This window comes from Thunnus albacares, chromosome 23, assembly GCF_914725855.1.
Source record: "Thunnus albacares chromosome 23, fThuAlb1.1, whole genome shotgun sequence".
NCBI lineage: Eukaryota > Metazoa > Chordata > Actinopteri > Scombriformes > Scombridae > Thunnus > Thunnus albacares.
In genome coordinates this window covers 10,314,581-10,333,092 of record NC_058128.1, presented here as the reverse complement: position 1 = coordinate 10,333,092, position 18,512 = coordinate 10,314,581, and the positions used below count along the sequence as shown (strand labels likewise).

The 18,512-nt window shown below is 40.9% G+C and overlaps 1 protein-coding gene across 2 annotated transcripts in view; it reads left to right on the top strand.

The window, feature by feature from the left end:
• snd1 (staphylococcal nuclease and tudor domain containing 1) overlaps positions 1–18,512 on the top strand; it is a 180,304-nt gene that overhangs the window by 103,894 nt on the left and 57,898 nt on the right. For both annotated transcript variants that reach the window (XM_044343639.1, XM_044343640.1), the window contains one exon: positions 9,836–10,024. In XM_044343639.1, coding sequence (XP_044199574.1) covers positions 9,836–10,024 — 189 coding nt within the window. The remainder of the gene's footprint in view (positions 1–9,835; positions 10,025–18,512) is intronic.

Here is an 18,512-nt window from a genome sequence, read left to right as displayed (position 1 = left end):
TAAGGAGGACCGCAGGGAGAAATAACAGTGAAGTTCTTATATCAATTTCAGCTGTTGGTATTATTTCTCCGTTTTCTTAACAATTCCCCGGTGACGCATGGAGCGAGCATAGTTTGATCTCAGCTACAAAGGCGAGTGATGCCAGGATATAATAACAGATTCACAAAGACTAGCAGTTAACGGTGCCAAATAATTTTGTCTCACACCTGTGTAAACTGGAAGCATATCAGACTTATTCTGTCTGCTCTTGCCCACTTCTCTATCTCTCTCCCTTAACCCCCATCCACCAGCTTTCCTTTATTCACCTGTTTTGTCAGAACAGTGATGCAGGGCAAACATCAATTATCTATTGATGAAAGAAAAACTCATTAATGGGCATCAGGCAGGTTTAATGGTGGGGATCATGCTTGTTTGCCTGACTGTTAATGGCCCTGGCCATTTGAGAAGCTGTTTGACTTTTCCCCACCCTGCCACTGACAGACAGCAGCCTGCCACTGACAGTGATGCATGGGACCCCCTGAGTCACATTGATCACCCTGGGAGAGTCTATACACACACACAGGCTCACACACAAACACTCCTGTCCGGTGTGCATGTGATTTTAGCATTGCTAGCAACACCAGACTTTGCTGGTCAAAACTATTGGAAAAAAACAAATGTTAGCTAACAGCACAAGTGAAGCAACTGGTGTAGATATCATAGAAAAGGTTTCAGACTGTTGAATGTGGTGATCGGGGTTATTTGCCGCTCTTCAAATTTAGAAGTGTGAGATGGTCTGTTTGGTCCATAAACAGGTGGACAGGCAGAGGGGAGGCAGGGAAATCAGGAGGAATGGAGGATGCAGTAGTTAGTTTGCTGTAGTGCCAATAAAGTATTTGTATTCCTCATTGCACTACTGCCATAACTGCAGACTCTGGGCAAGTAAGGATTTAGGGTTGTGGGTCCCAAAACAGCCCTCCTGCCAACAAATTGTTTAGAAAACCATATTGCGACACACTTCAGCTCTGCAGTAAGCACTGTGGACAGCAATATCCGGCTGAGGTGAGACCAATCCTCACCTTACGCCATGCTGTAAATGGAGATCATCTTTCTTCTTTTAACATGAGCTCTGCCCTCCATTTCCACCTGCTTGTTGTTGTAGCACAACGGGAAGTCTTTTAAAAGCTCTGATTCCAGATGAGCCTTTCCACTTTCACACCTCTTATTTTTCAAAGCATTCACTGCTTACGGATGTTGGAAGCAATTGTGTTTTTACAGCATATTTTACATCCTTCCCCTCTCAGGCTCAACTCGATCAACATCTGACAAATCGCTGTCTGTCCTGACCTGTGGTCCGATAGTTAATGAACCAACCTAGTTTGGAATTGGTTTGTGCCAGGGGTTTGGCCCGTAGCCTAGAGCTTAGCTGCACTGCTAGCTCACCAAAGCAGGAACAGTCAATAACCCGCCCCCACAGGCATCCTTCTGATAGCCGACGGGAAGCTTCACCTCATCCAACCTTTTCTAAAACCCCACTGTTTTGGTTTTGCTGATATAGTATTCTTTGTCCTTCAGGTTTTCAAAATATGTTTTGTGCAGACATGGTGATAAAAGGAAATCTCATTGCTTACAAAGTATTAAAATGCCAACCCACTATTCTTTCATTTTTATCTGGCTGAGAGAATGTCGTGTTTTGTCTTTTGATGTCACCCAACATCTTTCGGCAGTTCGTATAATACCAACAATATCTCACTTATTGAATATTTTATTTTCTCACTTATTGGAAAAAATAAATAGGTCATGCATATAAGTAAATATCAATAAAAAAACTGGAATTGTCTCATTGCCCATATTTTACCACAGTTCAATGATTGGTGACCTCTTTTACCCTCTTTGGCACTTACTTCCTTTTTTGTAGAGGGGCTACACAGGTCATCAGTTTGCCAGCTCACCTCTCTTTAACACTGACTGCAACTGCTCTCACCATGTGAAGATTTTTTTTTTTTTTTTTTTTTTTAATTACAGGCCCCATTAACACGCTATTTACATCCTTGTCTGATCTATGCCATTAAGGGATCAATAGCGGTTTGTTTAATTCATTCATTTATTCTTCTCTGATTCTCTCTCTCTTTTTTTAAAAAGGTGATCTATATTTATAGATTTCTACTGGAAGCGACCGGCCTTTTCCTCTCTCGATTCAACCGTGGTGACATGCTAACACGTTTAGCCGTTTTATACCCAAGCATGCCTGGTGTGAGATAGCTACTAAACAAGTGTAGCACTTTAGAAAGAGGGGTATTTTGTTAGAGGTAGATGTCTTTATTGATAGGATGTCAGGTTAGATTATCATAATCAAATGGCTTATGTTTATTTCTAGGCATTTGCTATGTGTCCCTGTTTCCTTGCTCTTCCTGCCATGCTATACTAACATGTTCCAATAACAGCAGTTTATGGACCTTAGTAATGGCCATGCACTATTGATAATGGGCTGTGGGATGATTTTTAGAGGGTGACATGTAGTGATAGTGTATATGGCTTGTATTTTTCAGACAAATGACAGCACTCTTAACTTCTGTGTAAACAGCTTCAGGGTGTTAGAATATTTACTTTGTGCAGCTTGTCACTTTTCCTATCTATCCCTTTTGCAAGCAGTGATTACCCAATATACACATAAAGATGTAACCTCATCTTTTTTCTGGTTAACGCTGTCCACACTGTCAGTGCCCTCACAACACTGTGACAGCACCGCAGAGATGTTACGCCTGCTTCCAGGCATGCACAATTGTACACCTATCAGCACACATCTAAAGACCATTTAGACTAAAACACATACAACACACTCTTGTACACATACACACACATATTACAGGATCACTGCGGAGCAAAGCAAGTTCTCTTTCACAGAGCCGTCAGGGCTTGTGGCAACTCTGTCACACTAATAGTGTATTTATTACCTAGTAATAGTTGTCCGTTTATTTATTTTGCTCTATGCTCATCTGTCGTCTCGGACACTTTGATTCAGTTTGCAATTGAGCTTTGATTAATTATCTCCGCCCAACAGAAACACCTTCACGAGATATTGATTTTTGGTTGAAATCTGATCAAAGTTGTGGTTATACGTCTTGCTCGGGGCTACAAATGTATCATTTAAAGGAACTCTCTGCGTCCACTTAGAAAAAATGATCCATATAAGCTAGCATGTGGGGCAATATTGAGAGATGATGGACTTTGGTTGGACGGGGCAGTACATACCTCCAAATGGAGTTTTCACGCAACACTGGGCTTAGAGCAGTAAGGCTGACCTGTCAATGCTCAGCTTTCTATACTTAAATCCTCATGTGCACATAAAAAGGACAAACTGTCCTTTTCATGTGACATTCATGACTCAGAAATAAGTGTTCAGAACCATTGATTTTCTTTAAGTGAATAGGGAAGGTTAGGAATATAAATTAAGGTATAGAGATTATCTGATTGCTCTCTTTCTTTTCCCCTTTCTCCCCACTTTGCACCTCAATCTTGGGCTTAGGATCACTCATTGCTTAGAGGAGGTTTGATCTCTTTGCCCCAGCACACAAAGGACACACACACACACACACACACACACACACACACACACACACACACACACACACACACACACACACACACACACACACACACACACTCTCACACACACACACACACACACTCTCACACACATATACACCTCCACATCACTCCTTCAATCTTCTCCAAGGCTCAGTTTGATAAATGGCTTATTCTGCTGGATGAGCAAAAGGCTGTAGGTGGGAGTGAATCCAGTCTTTCTTTTTCATTCTTTCTTACTTTCTTTCTTTATTTCCGCCTTTCAATCTTTTTTTTTTTTTTTTTTTTTTTTTTTTGTTTCTGACTCTCTGTCCGTCCTGTGGTCTATCTGCCCGCCTTATGTGCTTTCTCTGAGTCAGGGTGATGAGGGAGATGAGCAGATAGTTGGACAGAGATGGAGAGAAAAACTGATGATGCTACTTAGTTACAGTCAGTTACTCTTGGCCTCCAACTGCCTCATCATATTTTGTGTGTGTGTGTGTGTGTGCGGACATACGATAGATTTACACACACCCAAGCACTTAGATTCATTAATATGATGAACACTTGATACCCGTAACACTCTTACACACTGGGGTGTGTGCACTCAAGCATGTACAAACACACCCACATAAATATTATACCTTGCATCATTTGATTTGCTACTTAAATACCGTTGATGTTTTCACTTCTTACTCATATACACACAGACTTAAGAGAGCCCGGCTAAGGGGCAGAGTACTGGTAGCCATAAAAGCAGCCGCCTCCTTGTTGATTAATGAGAATGAATGAAGACACGCCAAAACATCTCCACCTGCCAGTCTATTTTCCTGGTATTCACTGCTTGGATCTGCACATTACAGGGCCTTCTTTGACAAGCACATACACACTTTCTCTCACTTTTTCTCTCTCTCTCTGTCACTCATTTATACAAACACACCAGCAGCCTGGAGACCACTCTGCACAAATACTATGTTTGCTACCGTCAGAGCCTCGGCCTTTAAACTTTTACGATCAGAACTGGTAATTTAACTCAGGCAAACCTAAATGTCTGTGAGGATAACTGTGATCTCAGTAATTGGAATGTGTAGTAAAACTTATGTTTAAGTAGTCGGTGAGTTTCCGTCCGTGATGATTGAATGCGCTGACTGACAGATTAATCTCCTCTGTGTCTTGCATTATGTATATAGCTCGCGCTTTTCCCTCCTGAGAGAATGCATGGCGCATAACGTATGCATAAAGCAACACTCCAATCGAGCTTCTAACCTGTATGCCAGGTTCGACCTCATGGCTTGTGAAATGGCTCGGACGCATAAGTGGCCACACTCTGTTCTCTGTAACCTTTGGTTATTTATCCATTTGTTTTTTTTTCCCCTCCATCTATTAAACATTTGTTTTGTTTGGTTGTGGTGATAAAAGGAAATCCCATTGCTCGCCAATTTTTAAATTGCCAGCCCACTGTGTTCTTTCTAGGGCTGTACCCTACTCAGAATTTTGTCAGTTGAATTGGATTTGGCTGTTCAATACGAAGAATCAACTATTTGTTCCCGTTTTTTTTTTTTTTTTTTCATATATGCTATCTGGCAAGCAGAAAATCCACTGGCATGAGTTTCAGTGATGATTTTGACCACATTAACATGATCAAATGCAACAGAGTCATGGGAGCATATTTTTTTAGCATTTAAAAATCAGTGAAAGACAGCTGCATATGATGCAAGATTTGAATTGTGGCCTATTTAAATTGCCAACATATAATGTCAGGCTGCCATATGGATTCTTATTTTTGGAATAATAAGACAGGCAGCACACATGTATTTCTGCTTACATCAAGTTCTTATAGCCTATTTTCATTTTAAATAGTAAAAACATGTAAATGAATAAACAAATGAAACAGTTTAATATAAATTCACGGCATTGCCTGCTATGAAATAACTGCCCTCTCTTCAAAAGGATAGGCCTACTTTTTTATTTCTCTTTAAACATAAAAACAAGTAAATAAATCTAAATAAGAATAAATTAACAAATGAAATCATTTAAGATTGGAATTATTTTTAGATGAAAATAAAAACAGTAGGCCTGAAAATTTTAAAGAAATTCACAACATTTTCTGCTTTAAAATAATAACTTCTCGTCTTCAACAGGATAGGCTTATCAGGCTACTGTATTTCTCTTTATACATGAAATAAATCTTAAGTATAAAGGAATAAATAATCAAATTAAACACTCGCAAATGTTATCCGTGTGCATTTTTGTGAGCTTCTATCTGTTTTATCTTGTTATTGTAATGCACACTGACTGACAGAGAGAGAGGAAAAAAAAAAAAAAAAAAGATGATTCGACTCATCGACTTTCAGCCCCAGTTCTTTCATTTTCTTTTAGTGCAGGTTTTGGCTCTGACATGATGTGTCACCTACTGCCGTCTTTTTTGATTTCCTGTTCACTTTCAAACAGCTAAGTGAATTAAATCTGCTGCAGTTTTAAAACATGCCCTTTGGCCAGGTTTCACTTCAATGGTACCAAATGGCTTTGTCTTTTTTGTACATGTTGAGTGACGGCGACTGTGTATGTGCTCGCACGCACACGTGCGTGACTTTTATGTGTATGCGTATTTTGCCGTTTTCTCTTTTCCGTCCACTGTGTCGACACAATCCCGGCGTTTATGAGATTACCAGAGCCAATTTGTGTTCCGGCGGGAGCCATCTTGGCTTGGAGGAGGCATCCGCTGGGAACCATCTGGGCTCTACTCAAAGCAGTTTCCACTCCGCCTCCCCTGTCCTCTCTACATTGTGACCAAAGCTACTTTAAAGGGAGAAGGAACTCTAATTTCATGCGTGTGTATTTGTAAAACAATGAAATTCAGTCTACAGATCAAGCTCCTGAGCTCTGGGGTGGCACTGTTTCTTCATGCTGTGTATCAGAGAAAGCAAAGTAGGAAACAGTGGAGGGAAATGATGTTGGAGCAGTTCCTCATAGTTTACCTGGAGCCTTAAGTGAGGAATAATTTTATAATAGATGTATCTATTGCTTATTTGATTGAGTAAGCATTTAGTTTCTTAAATATTGAAATGGGGACAAATGTCCTCAGCAAGTTAACTGATCTCAAAGCCTTAAAATGACGTATGTACATCAGAAAGGAGGTAACTTACAGACACAGCACCAAAGCACATCAACAGAATAATCAATAAATGATTCAAATACATCAAACAACTAGCCGAAAACAAGCTAAAAGCATGTAAGGAATCACTGAGAGAGAAACTTCTCATTATTAGGAATGATCGCTCGAGTGATAAATGAATTATGATCAGTCCATTTTTCAGATCTTTAGTGATATTAAGTGCGACATATTGTACCAACACCGGTATTACTCTGCAATCTAGCCATTGATTTAAAGCCTCTCCACACTGATCTTATTCTGCCAGTGGAAAACTGGGCCTCCACTCTCCTCTTATAAATGAATTTGTCCTTCTTAATTTCACATTTGACCTCTCTATTAGCCTCTTTCATCTCTACCGTGCTGCCCAGTGAAATGCCAGTTTCTTTTTATTCAGTGATTGTAAGAGTCCTAAAAGTCATACATTAGTAATCAAGTGCGCAGATAACGTTGACGTTTCTGCCCTTGTTGGCTATTATCACCTCAGCTAGGGGCATACAAAATGTCCTTTCAGTGTGTGTTTCACAGTTTGCTGTGTGTTTAACCAGTGTTATTGTCATCTTTTGACTTTTCATGTATTTTAGTATATTATTGTGATCCCTCAGTAGGCCTATTTGATATTATTAATGCTGTGTGCAGTAACGCCACAGCTCTGTCAATAGTGTGCTGTAGTCAGTAGCAGGCTAATTTTCTCACCATAATGTTGGCAGTATGTGGTTAATGAGGTTTCCCCCTAAAAGTGGTCTGGGAAAAAAAATGAGTGAAAGGCTGTGTGTGTGTGTGTGTGTGTGTGTGTGTGTGTGTGTGTGTGTGTGTGTGTGTGTGTGTGTGTGTGTGTGTGTGTGTGTGTGTGTGTGTGTGTGTGTGTGTGTGTGTGTGTGTGTGTGTGTGTGTGTGTGTGTGTGTGTGTTGCCAATAATTTACACTCTAGCACTCTCACCTCAGCACGTCTTAACCTCTCTCTTGTCATCTCTGATGTCACATGTTAACATTGGTTCTCATAAAAGCATGATTGATCTAACTTCCCCAATGTTTGATTTCTCCACATGGTAGTGACATTCATCACATTTATCTCGTTGCTGTCCTCAAGGAAACATATCATATCATATATACAGAAATAGAGGGAGACAAAGTATCTCCTTGACCTCAAGATAGCTTCCCGCACCCAAACTGAAATTTCTGTGGAATGATTTGGAGAGGTTTTAGTTTTTAAGACAAGGATTGTAAATTATCCGCAATATCGGAACAAGCAGGCAAATGGGAAATATTTGGAGTGTGTAATTTATACTTCTGAACTTATAATTCCATTTTATATGGCAGTTTTTACTTTTTAGGAGCTTTATGTATGCAGACTTTTGCATCAAATTTTATAACTTCTTGTGGAACAGAGTCTAGTCTAGAAGGCCAGTGGCTGCACCAATCAGAGTTGACAACTTCTAGTTGAGTTTCTATTTATCCCTCAAATTGGATTTTTCTTTCCCAGCTAACAGTTTTGTTTTTAGTTGTCAGTGTTGTTTTATTTTTATTTTTGCATGTTCTGCTTTAGTGGTAGTTGGTAACAGTTAAGTCGGTTCTAGCCGTTCTAGCCATTTTCCTGCACTCACCCACTTCCCCATTTGACATTTGGGTGCTCGGAGGACCAGCGCTGCTCTAATAGCCTAGTTATGTAACTGCTTCTGCACTTAGAGACAAAGAGAGATAAAATGGGGTGAGTATCTTAGATAGCAGAGAGGGAGAGAGAGAGAGAAGGAGAATAAGAAAAAGCAGATTAAACAGAGGCAGATGAGGTATGAGTGAACTGAGATTGTATCACGGTCAGGACGTGGGAGGGTAGACAAATGTCCTAGCTGCTTCTTTGTTTTTTTTATTGAGCCTTTACTGCACATTTTCAAATGTTAGAGACAAGCACAGAAATGATTATGAAGGATATTATTTAATAGAAAACAACATTTGTGATTGACATAAATTGTGGGGCACATACCATACAATTTACATTTGTTAAATCTTTGAGTCATTGACGCATGTGTATACAACTTAACAAGTGTTGTTACAACACAACACCATACACCTTTTAGTCATTTTTCCATAGTCCTGATGTGAGGGCTTGATCAAATGGTAACCGGATCCAGAAAGTGGAAATATATGCACGTAGCTGCCATATATGCCTAGGTTGTCAATTTTGTGCTTAATAATAGAACAGATTATGTATTCATTAATAAAAGCGTTTTACTTTAGCTGAGAACAAGGCAGAGCAGTTTACAAACTTAATTCCCCTCAGATTTCCCTTGTGGCTGCAGGGCTAAGCAGCCAGAGTCTTAATCGCTTGACTTCTCCCTATCTCCTTAGCACACCTGCCCTCTCACTTTCTCGCTGACTGAGGCTTTCGAGTGGAAGGAAAAAAAAATCGATTGATTTCCTCCCCCCTCCTGGTCGTCCATCACTTATGAAACAAAATGTAATGAATAGATAATTAGCCTGAATAGGCAGAATTTGGTTATAGTCCATCATGGGCAATGTTGTGAGATCTTTCCTACTTTGTCAGCAGGGTTAGCTATTTCAGTGCCCTCATTTGTTAACTTAAGGGAATTGCAACTTGGCTGTCACTAATTGCAAATGATTTACATTACAAAAAAGTAGGATGACGATATTTAGAATCTTAATTAAGGTTGAAGTGCATGCACAACACTAATTTAAAGCCACTCATACTGTTTGCTAAGACCTTGTGATTTCTACAGTTGAGACTTGCTTCGCCTGAAAGTAGAAACAGAAGTTGCTTCTATTGCAAGCTTGCAGTAGTGCTTAATTGAGAATATCATGAACAAAAGTTCACAAAAATTTCCATGACACAAGATGAAAAGTGTGTGTGCAATGGTGATTAGGGAATCCACAACAGAGGAGTGAAACAGGATCTATGTGTGTGCTACCAAATCAATAGAGAGCTCATGGGCCTCCAGTGATGTTTCTATGTAAGAACAGTAGTAACTCCTTAGAGGATACCCCCTCCTCTTCCTCCTCCATCTTCACTTCATTGCTGTAATGAAATCTCAAACCTAATCTCGGATACAGAACATTAACCGAGCCTCTTTTCTTCCTCCTTTTCTGCCCCCATCCCCCCCCCCCCCCCCTCCTTTTCTGTTCCAGGTGGAAGTCGAAGTGGAGAGCATGGACAAAGCAGGGAACTTCATTGGCTGGCTGCACATCGAAGGTGTGAATCTGTCAGTGGCGTTGGTAGAAAACGCTCTGTCCAAGGTCCACTTCACAGCAGAGCGCAGCGCCTACTACAAAACCCTGGTTTCAGCAGAGGAAGGATGCCGACAGAGGAAAGAAAAGGTATGTCCCATTTACATAGAGAGCTGCAATAATGGACATCATATTAAACCATCGAAATGACGACTACACTCCAACTGACACAAAACTGTCTCTCATAAAGCTTATGTGTGGCGAAAGAGCATTGTTCTTACATTCATCCCACACTGACATTCATTAAAGGACTTAAAATGCATTTTTAAGATTTAGTTAGAGCTCAAGATACATTTCTGCTTTAACAGTATCATGCTTTAATGTTTTTTCTGGCACTCCATAGAAGAACTGACTTGTGTCACAGCAACCTGAGTCACCAGATCAGGATTTACTTTCCTAGCTTTCACATCCCCTCTACAGTGTCCAAGCTCTGGCTGCCTTTTTGACACATATTAGAGGGGAAGACGGCCTTACTTTGTTCTCAGTCCATTCCTTGCAAACCACTCAACCAGCCAGCTCTGTCTTCCACCTTTAGCATCAGTACTTGTTTTGCAGTACATTAATAGACTCCACCATTCTTCAGAACTGAGGGGATAAAACTTCAATACTCTTTGTTCCAATGAAGGAAGACAAAAGCACATTCTTCTAGAGGTTGGCAACAGGATGTTTCCTCTGGCAACACCCGCTGTACTGTCAACAACAACAGCAACTATACTATTCTCCCTCATAAACTTTCACACACTGCCCTTGTCAAAGACAAACCGCATCCTCCTTACCAGCCGGACAGCCAATTAGGACAGGTGGTGCCATGACCTTTGGCTTCCATTTATACGAAAATGTGCACTTTTTTTTTTTTTATCCCACCAGGAAATGTGTATCCATAAAAAATATGAAGGAAGAGGAGGGCGCATCAGTATATCTAACATGACAGCAAGTTGTCCAACAACATAAATTTGACATAAATGTATTAAGAGCAGTTAGTTAAAGCTACAAAAATGTGAAAATGCTCCATCCGTGGTTTAGAATAGCCACGTATTTGCTGTTATCATTGAAGCTTCCTTTCCTCAACGGGAGTCCTTTGATGGATGGAGGCCTCTCTCACACTGATCCTGATCTCACCCTGCATTTTCATTATGGCTCCACGAGTCACCCCTGCCAGATGCATGAAGTGCCCGGCCAGCTGTCATCCTTGTCCCCTTTCTCTCTATCTCAGTAACTTATTTCTCTTACCCTCTGCCTCTCTCTCTCCTCTTACATTCTTCCACTCACTTCTACCTATTTGGGCCCTTTAGGAGGCACAAATGCCTCCTCTCGCCATATAAATGTGATTTATCGCTGCAACCAAGAAGAGGCTGTGTTCTTTTCCCCTCCTCTGAATCTATCATGTTCGTACTCAGTGTGTTCCGACTCGTCTTTCTTGCTCTTGGCCTCCCTCTTTTTCTTACAGATACTCTCCATCTGTGTCTTCTGAGCGCAGGTGAACCTTGTGCCTGGAGAGAGAAAAAAAAAAAAAAGAAAAAAAAAGAAAAGAAAGAACCTCGCCAGGGATGTGAGCACACCGACCCTGCCATGTTAAATCTAACTGCAGCAAGAGGGCACATTCCTGACACCTCTGATGACAATTTCACTACTGGTTTCCAACCCCCTTTGCAGCGTTGAGACAGATTGACTTTCACCACAAGGTTTTGACTTGAGCCAACCTGAGTGCGGACACGGCCGAGAGGAAAGAAAGCAGAATGGGGGCCTGAGTCGACTAAACAGACAGTGATTATGTTTGATGTTAGTTTGCCACAGGCACCAGCGCGCAGATCAACCACAGCCTGATTTGTTTGTGTGTGTGTGTGTGTGTGGTGAAGAGTGTGTTGTGTTAATAGAGCACAGCACAGTTAGTTGCATGTGTGTGAATGCATAGTATGCAACTTGAAGGCAGATGAAGTGGGACTTGGTGTTCTAATTAACCCATAGAGACCATCTAGAGAAAAGCTGAGAGCTTGGCAGTTTTCTCTGTCTTTCTCTTTTGAAGTCGCGGTTGGTCTTTGTCTGTGTGTAGGTTGAGGCTAGGTAGGGCAGATTGCATCTCTTCCCATCTCCCTCCCTCTCTTCCTCTTTTCTCATTGCCCTCTCTTTATTGTCCCTACGGCTGTGGATATGGAAGACATCAGTGGTACTGCTGTGTCAGGCATCCCTACAAGAAAACAAGGTTGTCGTAATGAAATGGACTCAGAGGATGTGTGTGTGTGAGCGCACACACACACACACACTCATTAAAGAAAACTTTGCGTTGGTGGTCCAACGGGGACCCAGGACAACAAGGGGGATTGAGGCTTGCTGCAGTAGCATCCTGAACCAAAACTGCTTAGTTCGAGTGACTTAAGTGAATATGAGTTTTTGCCACAATGAGACCAATGGGACAAAGTGATTGTGTTCTAAATGAAGCATTCCAAAGCGTTTGAGGAGGAGCCTTCTCTACAGCTCAGCATATTTTGATCTCGCGTATCAGCATCTCTTCGAACAATATTTGGAACAGTCCTCACAGCAAACCTAATTCTCCACACAACCAGAAGGCTCAAGTTGTAGGCCCGGACACATTCCCAATTCGGTTTCTCATTATGTTTATTTATGGCTAAGCTATTGTTTACATAAATCTCTCTGAAGCGTGTCGCCCCTGTCAGAAGCCCATTCTCATGCTTTCAGCGCTAACATTTACATGATTCAGCCAGAAGACAAACCGGGGACACTGTATAAATGTATTTCATGTTGTTTTAACAATGAGTTGGTTGCTGCCAAGCAGTGCTCATGCCTTCCTTATAAATCTCTTTCCTGTTTTTGAAAAATATTCTTGTGTATTTGGATTTTCCTAGTGGTGGAGAAACTTAATTCTTGCTTACCAGGCATCTCTGTAAACAAGACTTGTTTCAACATTGCATTTTGCCATGGTAATATCAGATGGCTTATTGCAGCTATTCATATGATGTTCCAGTATTCCCATGCTGCAGTTGAGAAAAATAAATTTGACAAGAAAGCAGCAGTTTGGCTCAAAGTGAATTGTGAGCGGAAATTTCGACTGCATAGAAGTTGGCTGTAGCTTTCATTTCAGTTCCCCTAAGACTGAACAGGTGTGGGAGTTGGTTTGTCAATATTTGATTGTACCTCAAGGGACTTTTTTTTTTTTTTTTTGGAAAATAGAAACCAAAAAAAAAAGGAAATGAAATACTATGAAATGTTGGGGTAATGAGAGGAAAATCAATTTATATTCCCAGTAGCCCTTTGTTCTTCTCTGCAAGTCAGAACTTTTAACCATCCTCCAAAGTTGGATGCTTTTTGGCAGTGTATTTTCCATCAATATTAGGGAATACGTCTACTTGAAAGAAAAGCAACCTAATAGCTGTAAACCAGCAGAGAAAAGAAAGATGCTAGTAATTGGAGTGGCCTAATTATGAAGAGGTGAATCAACAATCGGCCCTCAATAATAACCAGAGTGTGCTTTCTGTTGAGCAAAGTTTTTTTTTTTTTGCTGTAATTATCCAACCTTGAAGGAGACACACTCTGTTGGGTCTCAGAGTGGGAGAGGAAGAGATGGAAAAGAGAGGGAGTAGAGAAAGAAAGAGCAAAAGAGGATATGACAACCCGTGTTAAAGATATTTCATGTCACGGGACTCTCCTCCTTTCATCACCACCCGCCCCTTTCCATCAATCCTACTCAGCTCTCTTCACAGACCACTGTCTTTCCTTTAATCTATTCACCGTTCTCACATCCTTATGTTTACCCTCTTCACTTGTTCCCCCTCTCTTTGTTTTTTCTGTCCTCCTCCAACTAATCATCTTTGATTCCCCTCTTATTAACTGGATTAATGTCATCTCAGACACCCCGTGTCATGCCCTTGTACCTCTTAGCTGCTTTACAGTTTTTGGATTGTACAGGACGGTTCCTTTCCTTGGCCTGCACTGTGGTCAGAGTGAGTCAGGCACTTGGATTGCTTCTACCTCTTTTTAAGAAAAAAAAAAATCCCTTAGAAGCATAAACCTAGGATCCGGTGCTGCCTCTCCTTATACTTCACCTGTCCATCAATGCCACTCGTCAAAGCACTCGAAGCAGCATCGTTTTGACATTGAGCTTGGTGACGTGTCCTTGGCGGTGCCTGATTGAAGTACATAATCTTGTTTCAGCCTTTTCTTTTTTTTTTGGGTGGAATCCAGAGTTGCAAGTCCAGCCGACTTGACATTCACTCCGCCCAAGGGCCTGTGCACAAGTGTACATTAATGCATGGCTCAGAACAACCGTTTTTGTACTGCAAAGGAAATCAGCTCTTCGGTTCGCTGTGATTGGCTGACTAGCATTGTAAGCATGTCTGATTATATCAGTATGTTGCAATTTCTGTCCCTTTATCTCACTTCAATTGCCTCTGGCTCACTCTCTCAAGGGTCAAGTGGTTTGCCTCGCAAGCCAAACATCTCAACATCTTACCGGAAATCCCCACCCCCAACTCACGCTTTTATCCATGATTTCTTACTGTTTTTCAAGATTGTGCAAAAAGCAACATCTCCCTGTCCTCCAATCTAAGCTGTGTCTTTGCAGCAGTCAGCACATCACACACCTGGCTAAACAGGAATACGTTGTGGATGAATCAAGATAATTGGGCTTTTAGTGAAGCTAATAGGTTTGGGTCTCTGAGTTGAAGTTGGAGTAAGTTTGCCTCCAGTGGACTGGTTTCACTCACAAGGATTAGCTATGGTTAGCATTCTGTCCTGTTCCAATAATAGCAATCCTGTGACCGGTATGTTTTACCTGGAGTGATTTACATTCAGTTAAATTAGAGGAAATGTATGATTCATACAATGAAGGACCATTTTCTGTTACCTATGTGGCATGCTGATTCTCAGTCCTCTATAAATAGTCTATGTAGAATTACATACAAGCAGCCTTGTTTGGTTTCCATGGATGACAGTCCCTTTTCTATTAATACCATGCTCAGTGCTTTCTTAAGCCCCGAAGCCATTGAAATGCTTTCAGGGTTGCGATCTTTTTCTCTTTCCTTCCCCATTTTTCTTGGCCTCTCATAGTGAAATAACCTGTGGCAGTCTCCAGTCGATAACATGGAAAAATGCTGGGGATTAATATTAAAGTAGTTCATCTATGGAGGCTTCAAGAGAAATAAATTAAGTAAATTTGACTCATTCTGTTTCAGATTTACCTATTGTTTCTCCAATTTAGGTCTTTTTTAGCTAAATCCTATTGCTGCTCCTGCAAATTATCACCTCTTAACTTCAGCCATTTCAGTGTGAGTCTCTGGTTCTCTTCGCCCCTGCAGTTGCAGAGAGATTTTTGGTAAATATGAAATCATAGAGTTGCGAAATGGGAGGGGCAACTGGTTCTGGAAGTGTTTTTCCCCAATCTGTATTCCCATTTCAAATACTTCTTTAAACTATCTTGTTACTGAACATAGAAACTCAGGACTCTCTTGGTAATGTAACAATCCTCTATCCTTGGCTCTAGAGGGCGTTGACCTATCTAGTCGCCTCTCCACTAGCTCTGCTAAATTTATGCAAATTTATGCTCCTTACATTTATTTTAACAATATTAGTTGCACTTTTTGTGAATAATATTGGACAATGATAACATATAACTACGAGTCACTCATCAGGATAGGGAAATGGTCAACTCACCACTTTGTAAACTCTCCTCTTGCCTATTCTGCTACCTGTCCAGTCAAGGTTTTCAAACGTAAACATCGGAGTAAACATCGAGGAAAAGGTGAAGGAGTTAAAAACCAGCAACGATCCTGACCACGTAGACAAGCAAGACCATCTCTGCGTCCATCTCTGCATTAACTCATGGATTTCCATTTGTCAGAAATGGTTTATTGCTTCCCTTAATTGTAGGCCTCTTTCTGCGCAACACTTTCGTCCCTGTAGATTGAAATGGGATAATGAGACAATAGAAAAACATTACTTAATACAGTGTAATATATCTCTCCAGCTTTGGTTACATTCTCAGGTCGCAAGCATGTGTAGCTTGTTTGCATTTCCCAATTGCTTTTTGGAACAGTCCGTTGTAAGGCTTTGAATGGGTGAATTTCAGATAAAAAAGAAAGATACTTTGATGGGTCATATGGTGCCAACTCTAGAAAACTCCCTCATCTTAATTTAATGAACTTGGACTTCTGCCAGCATTAGTTTTGAGGTTTGCTTTTCCTTTTTTCCCCCTCTGTCCATGTTTTTCGTCCAGTGAAGTGTCAGTTAAAGACTTTTAGGAAATACATATTGCATGCATCATGCAGAGCAAACATAATGCAGGTTTTGTTTTTAAAACTACTGATTTGAGGCTGATATCACAACACCCAATAGTTATCGGACATGTTTTGTACCTGTAAATGACAGGGTTGAATAATTAATTTCCTCATATATTGTAGTGCAAATGTTAGTTTTGTCCGTTATAATTAACATTTCCGTATCTATTTCAGCATTGTTTCTCTACTGACATGGTTTCTTTACTTCATAATTTGTAGAGTATTTTATTAATGTTGTCAGCAATGTGCAGGGGTCTTTCAAATACCAGATAACTAATTGGAGAATGAAATAGTGTCAATGGCAGCATTTTGCTCGGTCATCTCAAAGATGGAGGGCCAGGAGAATCATTATATGACTGGTGATTTGCATTCTTTTGCCCTTTAGGAGATTTAGGAGATGAGTGGCTTAAAAACTGTGCCAAAAGTCACTGTGCATCACCTCACCGAGGGGCAATCTATCCATGGTAGTGCTGCTAGTGTTTCATATTAATCGTCCACAGTATTACATGCTGCAGCACATAAACAGCAATTACTAGTCAAATAACCACTAAACTCCAAGGTCTTGGCTTCTTTCTTGGCCAACATGATCTCTCTTGGTTCACTGGAACAGTGTTGTAGCTGTAAGTAGCAATGAACAGGTTGCCACAGTTTGATGACTCATGATGCAGCAGTCCTCCAAAAAAAGGTTATTTGATCACAGTAGGCTTACTGTGATCAAATCACATTTGTGTCCAGGTTTTTAGGTACCGGTTATTTATGTGCTTTTTAGAAACAATGTTACCAATGTGTTTTTGGTATTTAGCTGATGATGATTATGATGATGAAGATTATGTTAATCCTCAGAAACGGCATCATAAACCGTATTATGATAAAGTACCATGCCTCTGCTACACAAGCTAACTAATAATATGCTCACCCTAATGAATATGTCTCAATCTCTTTCACACATGTATTTTCTCTGCACTCTGATACTGAAATAGGGTTATGTTTGCATCAGTTTAATAAAGTACCGTAATATAAATAATCTCTAAATATGTTTTTATCAGTCAATAAAGATGTCGTATAATTTGCTAATTCTCTGCAAATGCACAGCTGAATAATAATATTGGCAGTATTTAATCAAAGCTGACAGTCCACAGTCCAGTAGATTTAAAACCAAATGGAACTTGCCAGTACCAAGCCAAGCTTTATATTACAGCATAACAACATTAAAGCTTTTATGATAGCCTATCACCTTTCAGATCAGTAGCTCAGGGGACCCTGTCCTATGCTGGAAATTACCAACACATTCAGTGAGAGAACGTTTGGCCTCATTGCCAGCGTGTCAATACACAAGCAAGAGTAAAGTTGCAGGGTTTTGTTGGCAAGTGTGAGAGGACAGTGGGATCACAGCAAGGCGACATTATTGCCTGCAGGGTGGCCACAATGGGAGAGGTGACCCATGTGAGACCTCACATCTCTGGAAAAGATGGAGAGGACAGTACACTCTGTTATATATCACAAATTCCCAAGTGTCAATCTGTGTGTCTGCATTGTATCTTCACATTAATATGTGCACAATTCGCGCAGGTGTGTGTATTTGTGTGCGACTGCATACCGTTTCCTTTCTGTTCTGTTTACTATGCCATAATGTTTGTATGCTTGTTTGCGTGCGTATGAGTTTACTCCTGCCTTCATGATTTCTTCTCAATACTGTGCACACAAAATGAACCACCTACCACACAAAAGAGAGCTGACGGAGGCTTTTTCGTAGGGCTAAAAGATTACATAATATGATTTTCAATGCGCTGTGTTACACATCCACACACACATAAACTTGCTTGCAGATGGAGGGAGGCGCCACACGTGCACACACCATACTCTCACTGTCTCTTTCCTGCTTACTCAAACACACTTTGAGCATGTGCAGACCGATGGTGCAGACACAGACATACACATGCACACACTCTCTGGGGACAACCCCCCCCCCCCCCCCCCCCCCCCCCCCCCCCACTGTAGACAGCAAGCTGGACCCTCAGTGCCCTGAGGCAGAGAGACAGAAAGACAGAGAAAGAGATCAGTGGACCCAGTGATGTGTGTGTTATTTACACCCCAACCCCTACTTCTCCCTCTCTCTCTCTCTCTCCCTCCCTCTCTCTCTCTCTCAATGTCTTCATCCGCCTTTTCCCCAGTTCCAAGCTGCAAATTCAGCAGTCTGTCAGCTCCACTTGCAGTCTTGTGAATACACATGCAAACATTTCCTTTCCATCTTTATCTGCTCGGTTCTCCGAGAAGTGCATTCGTTCACATGG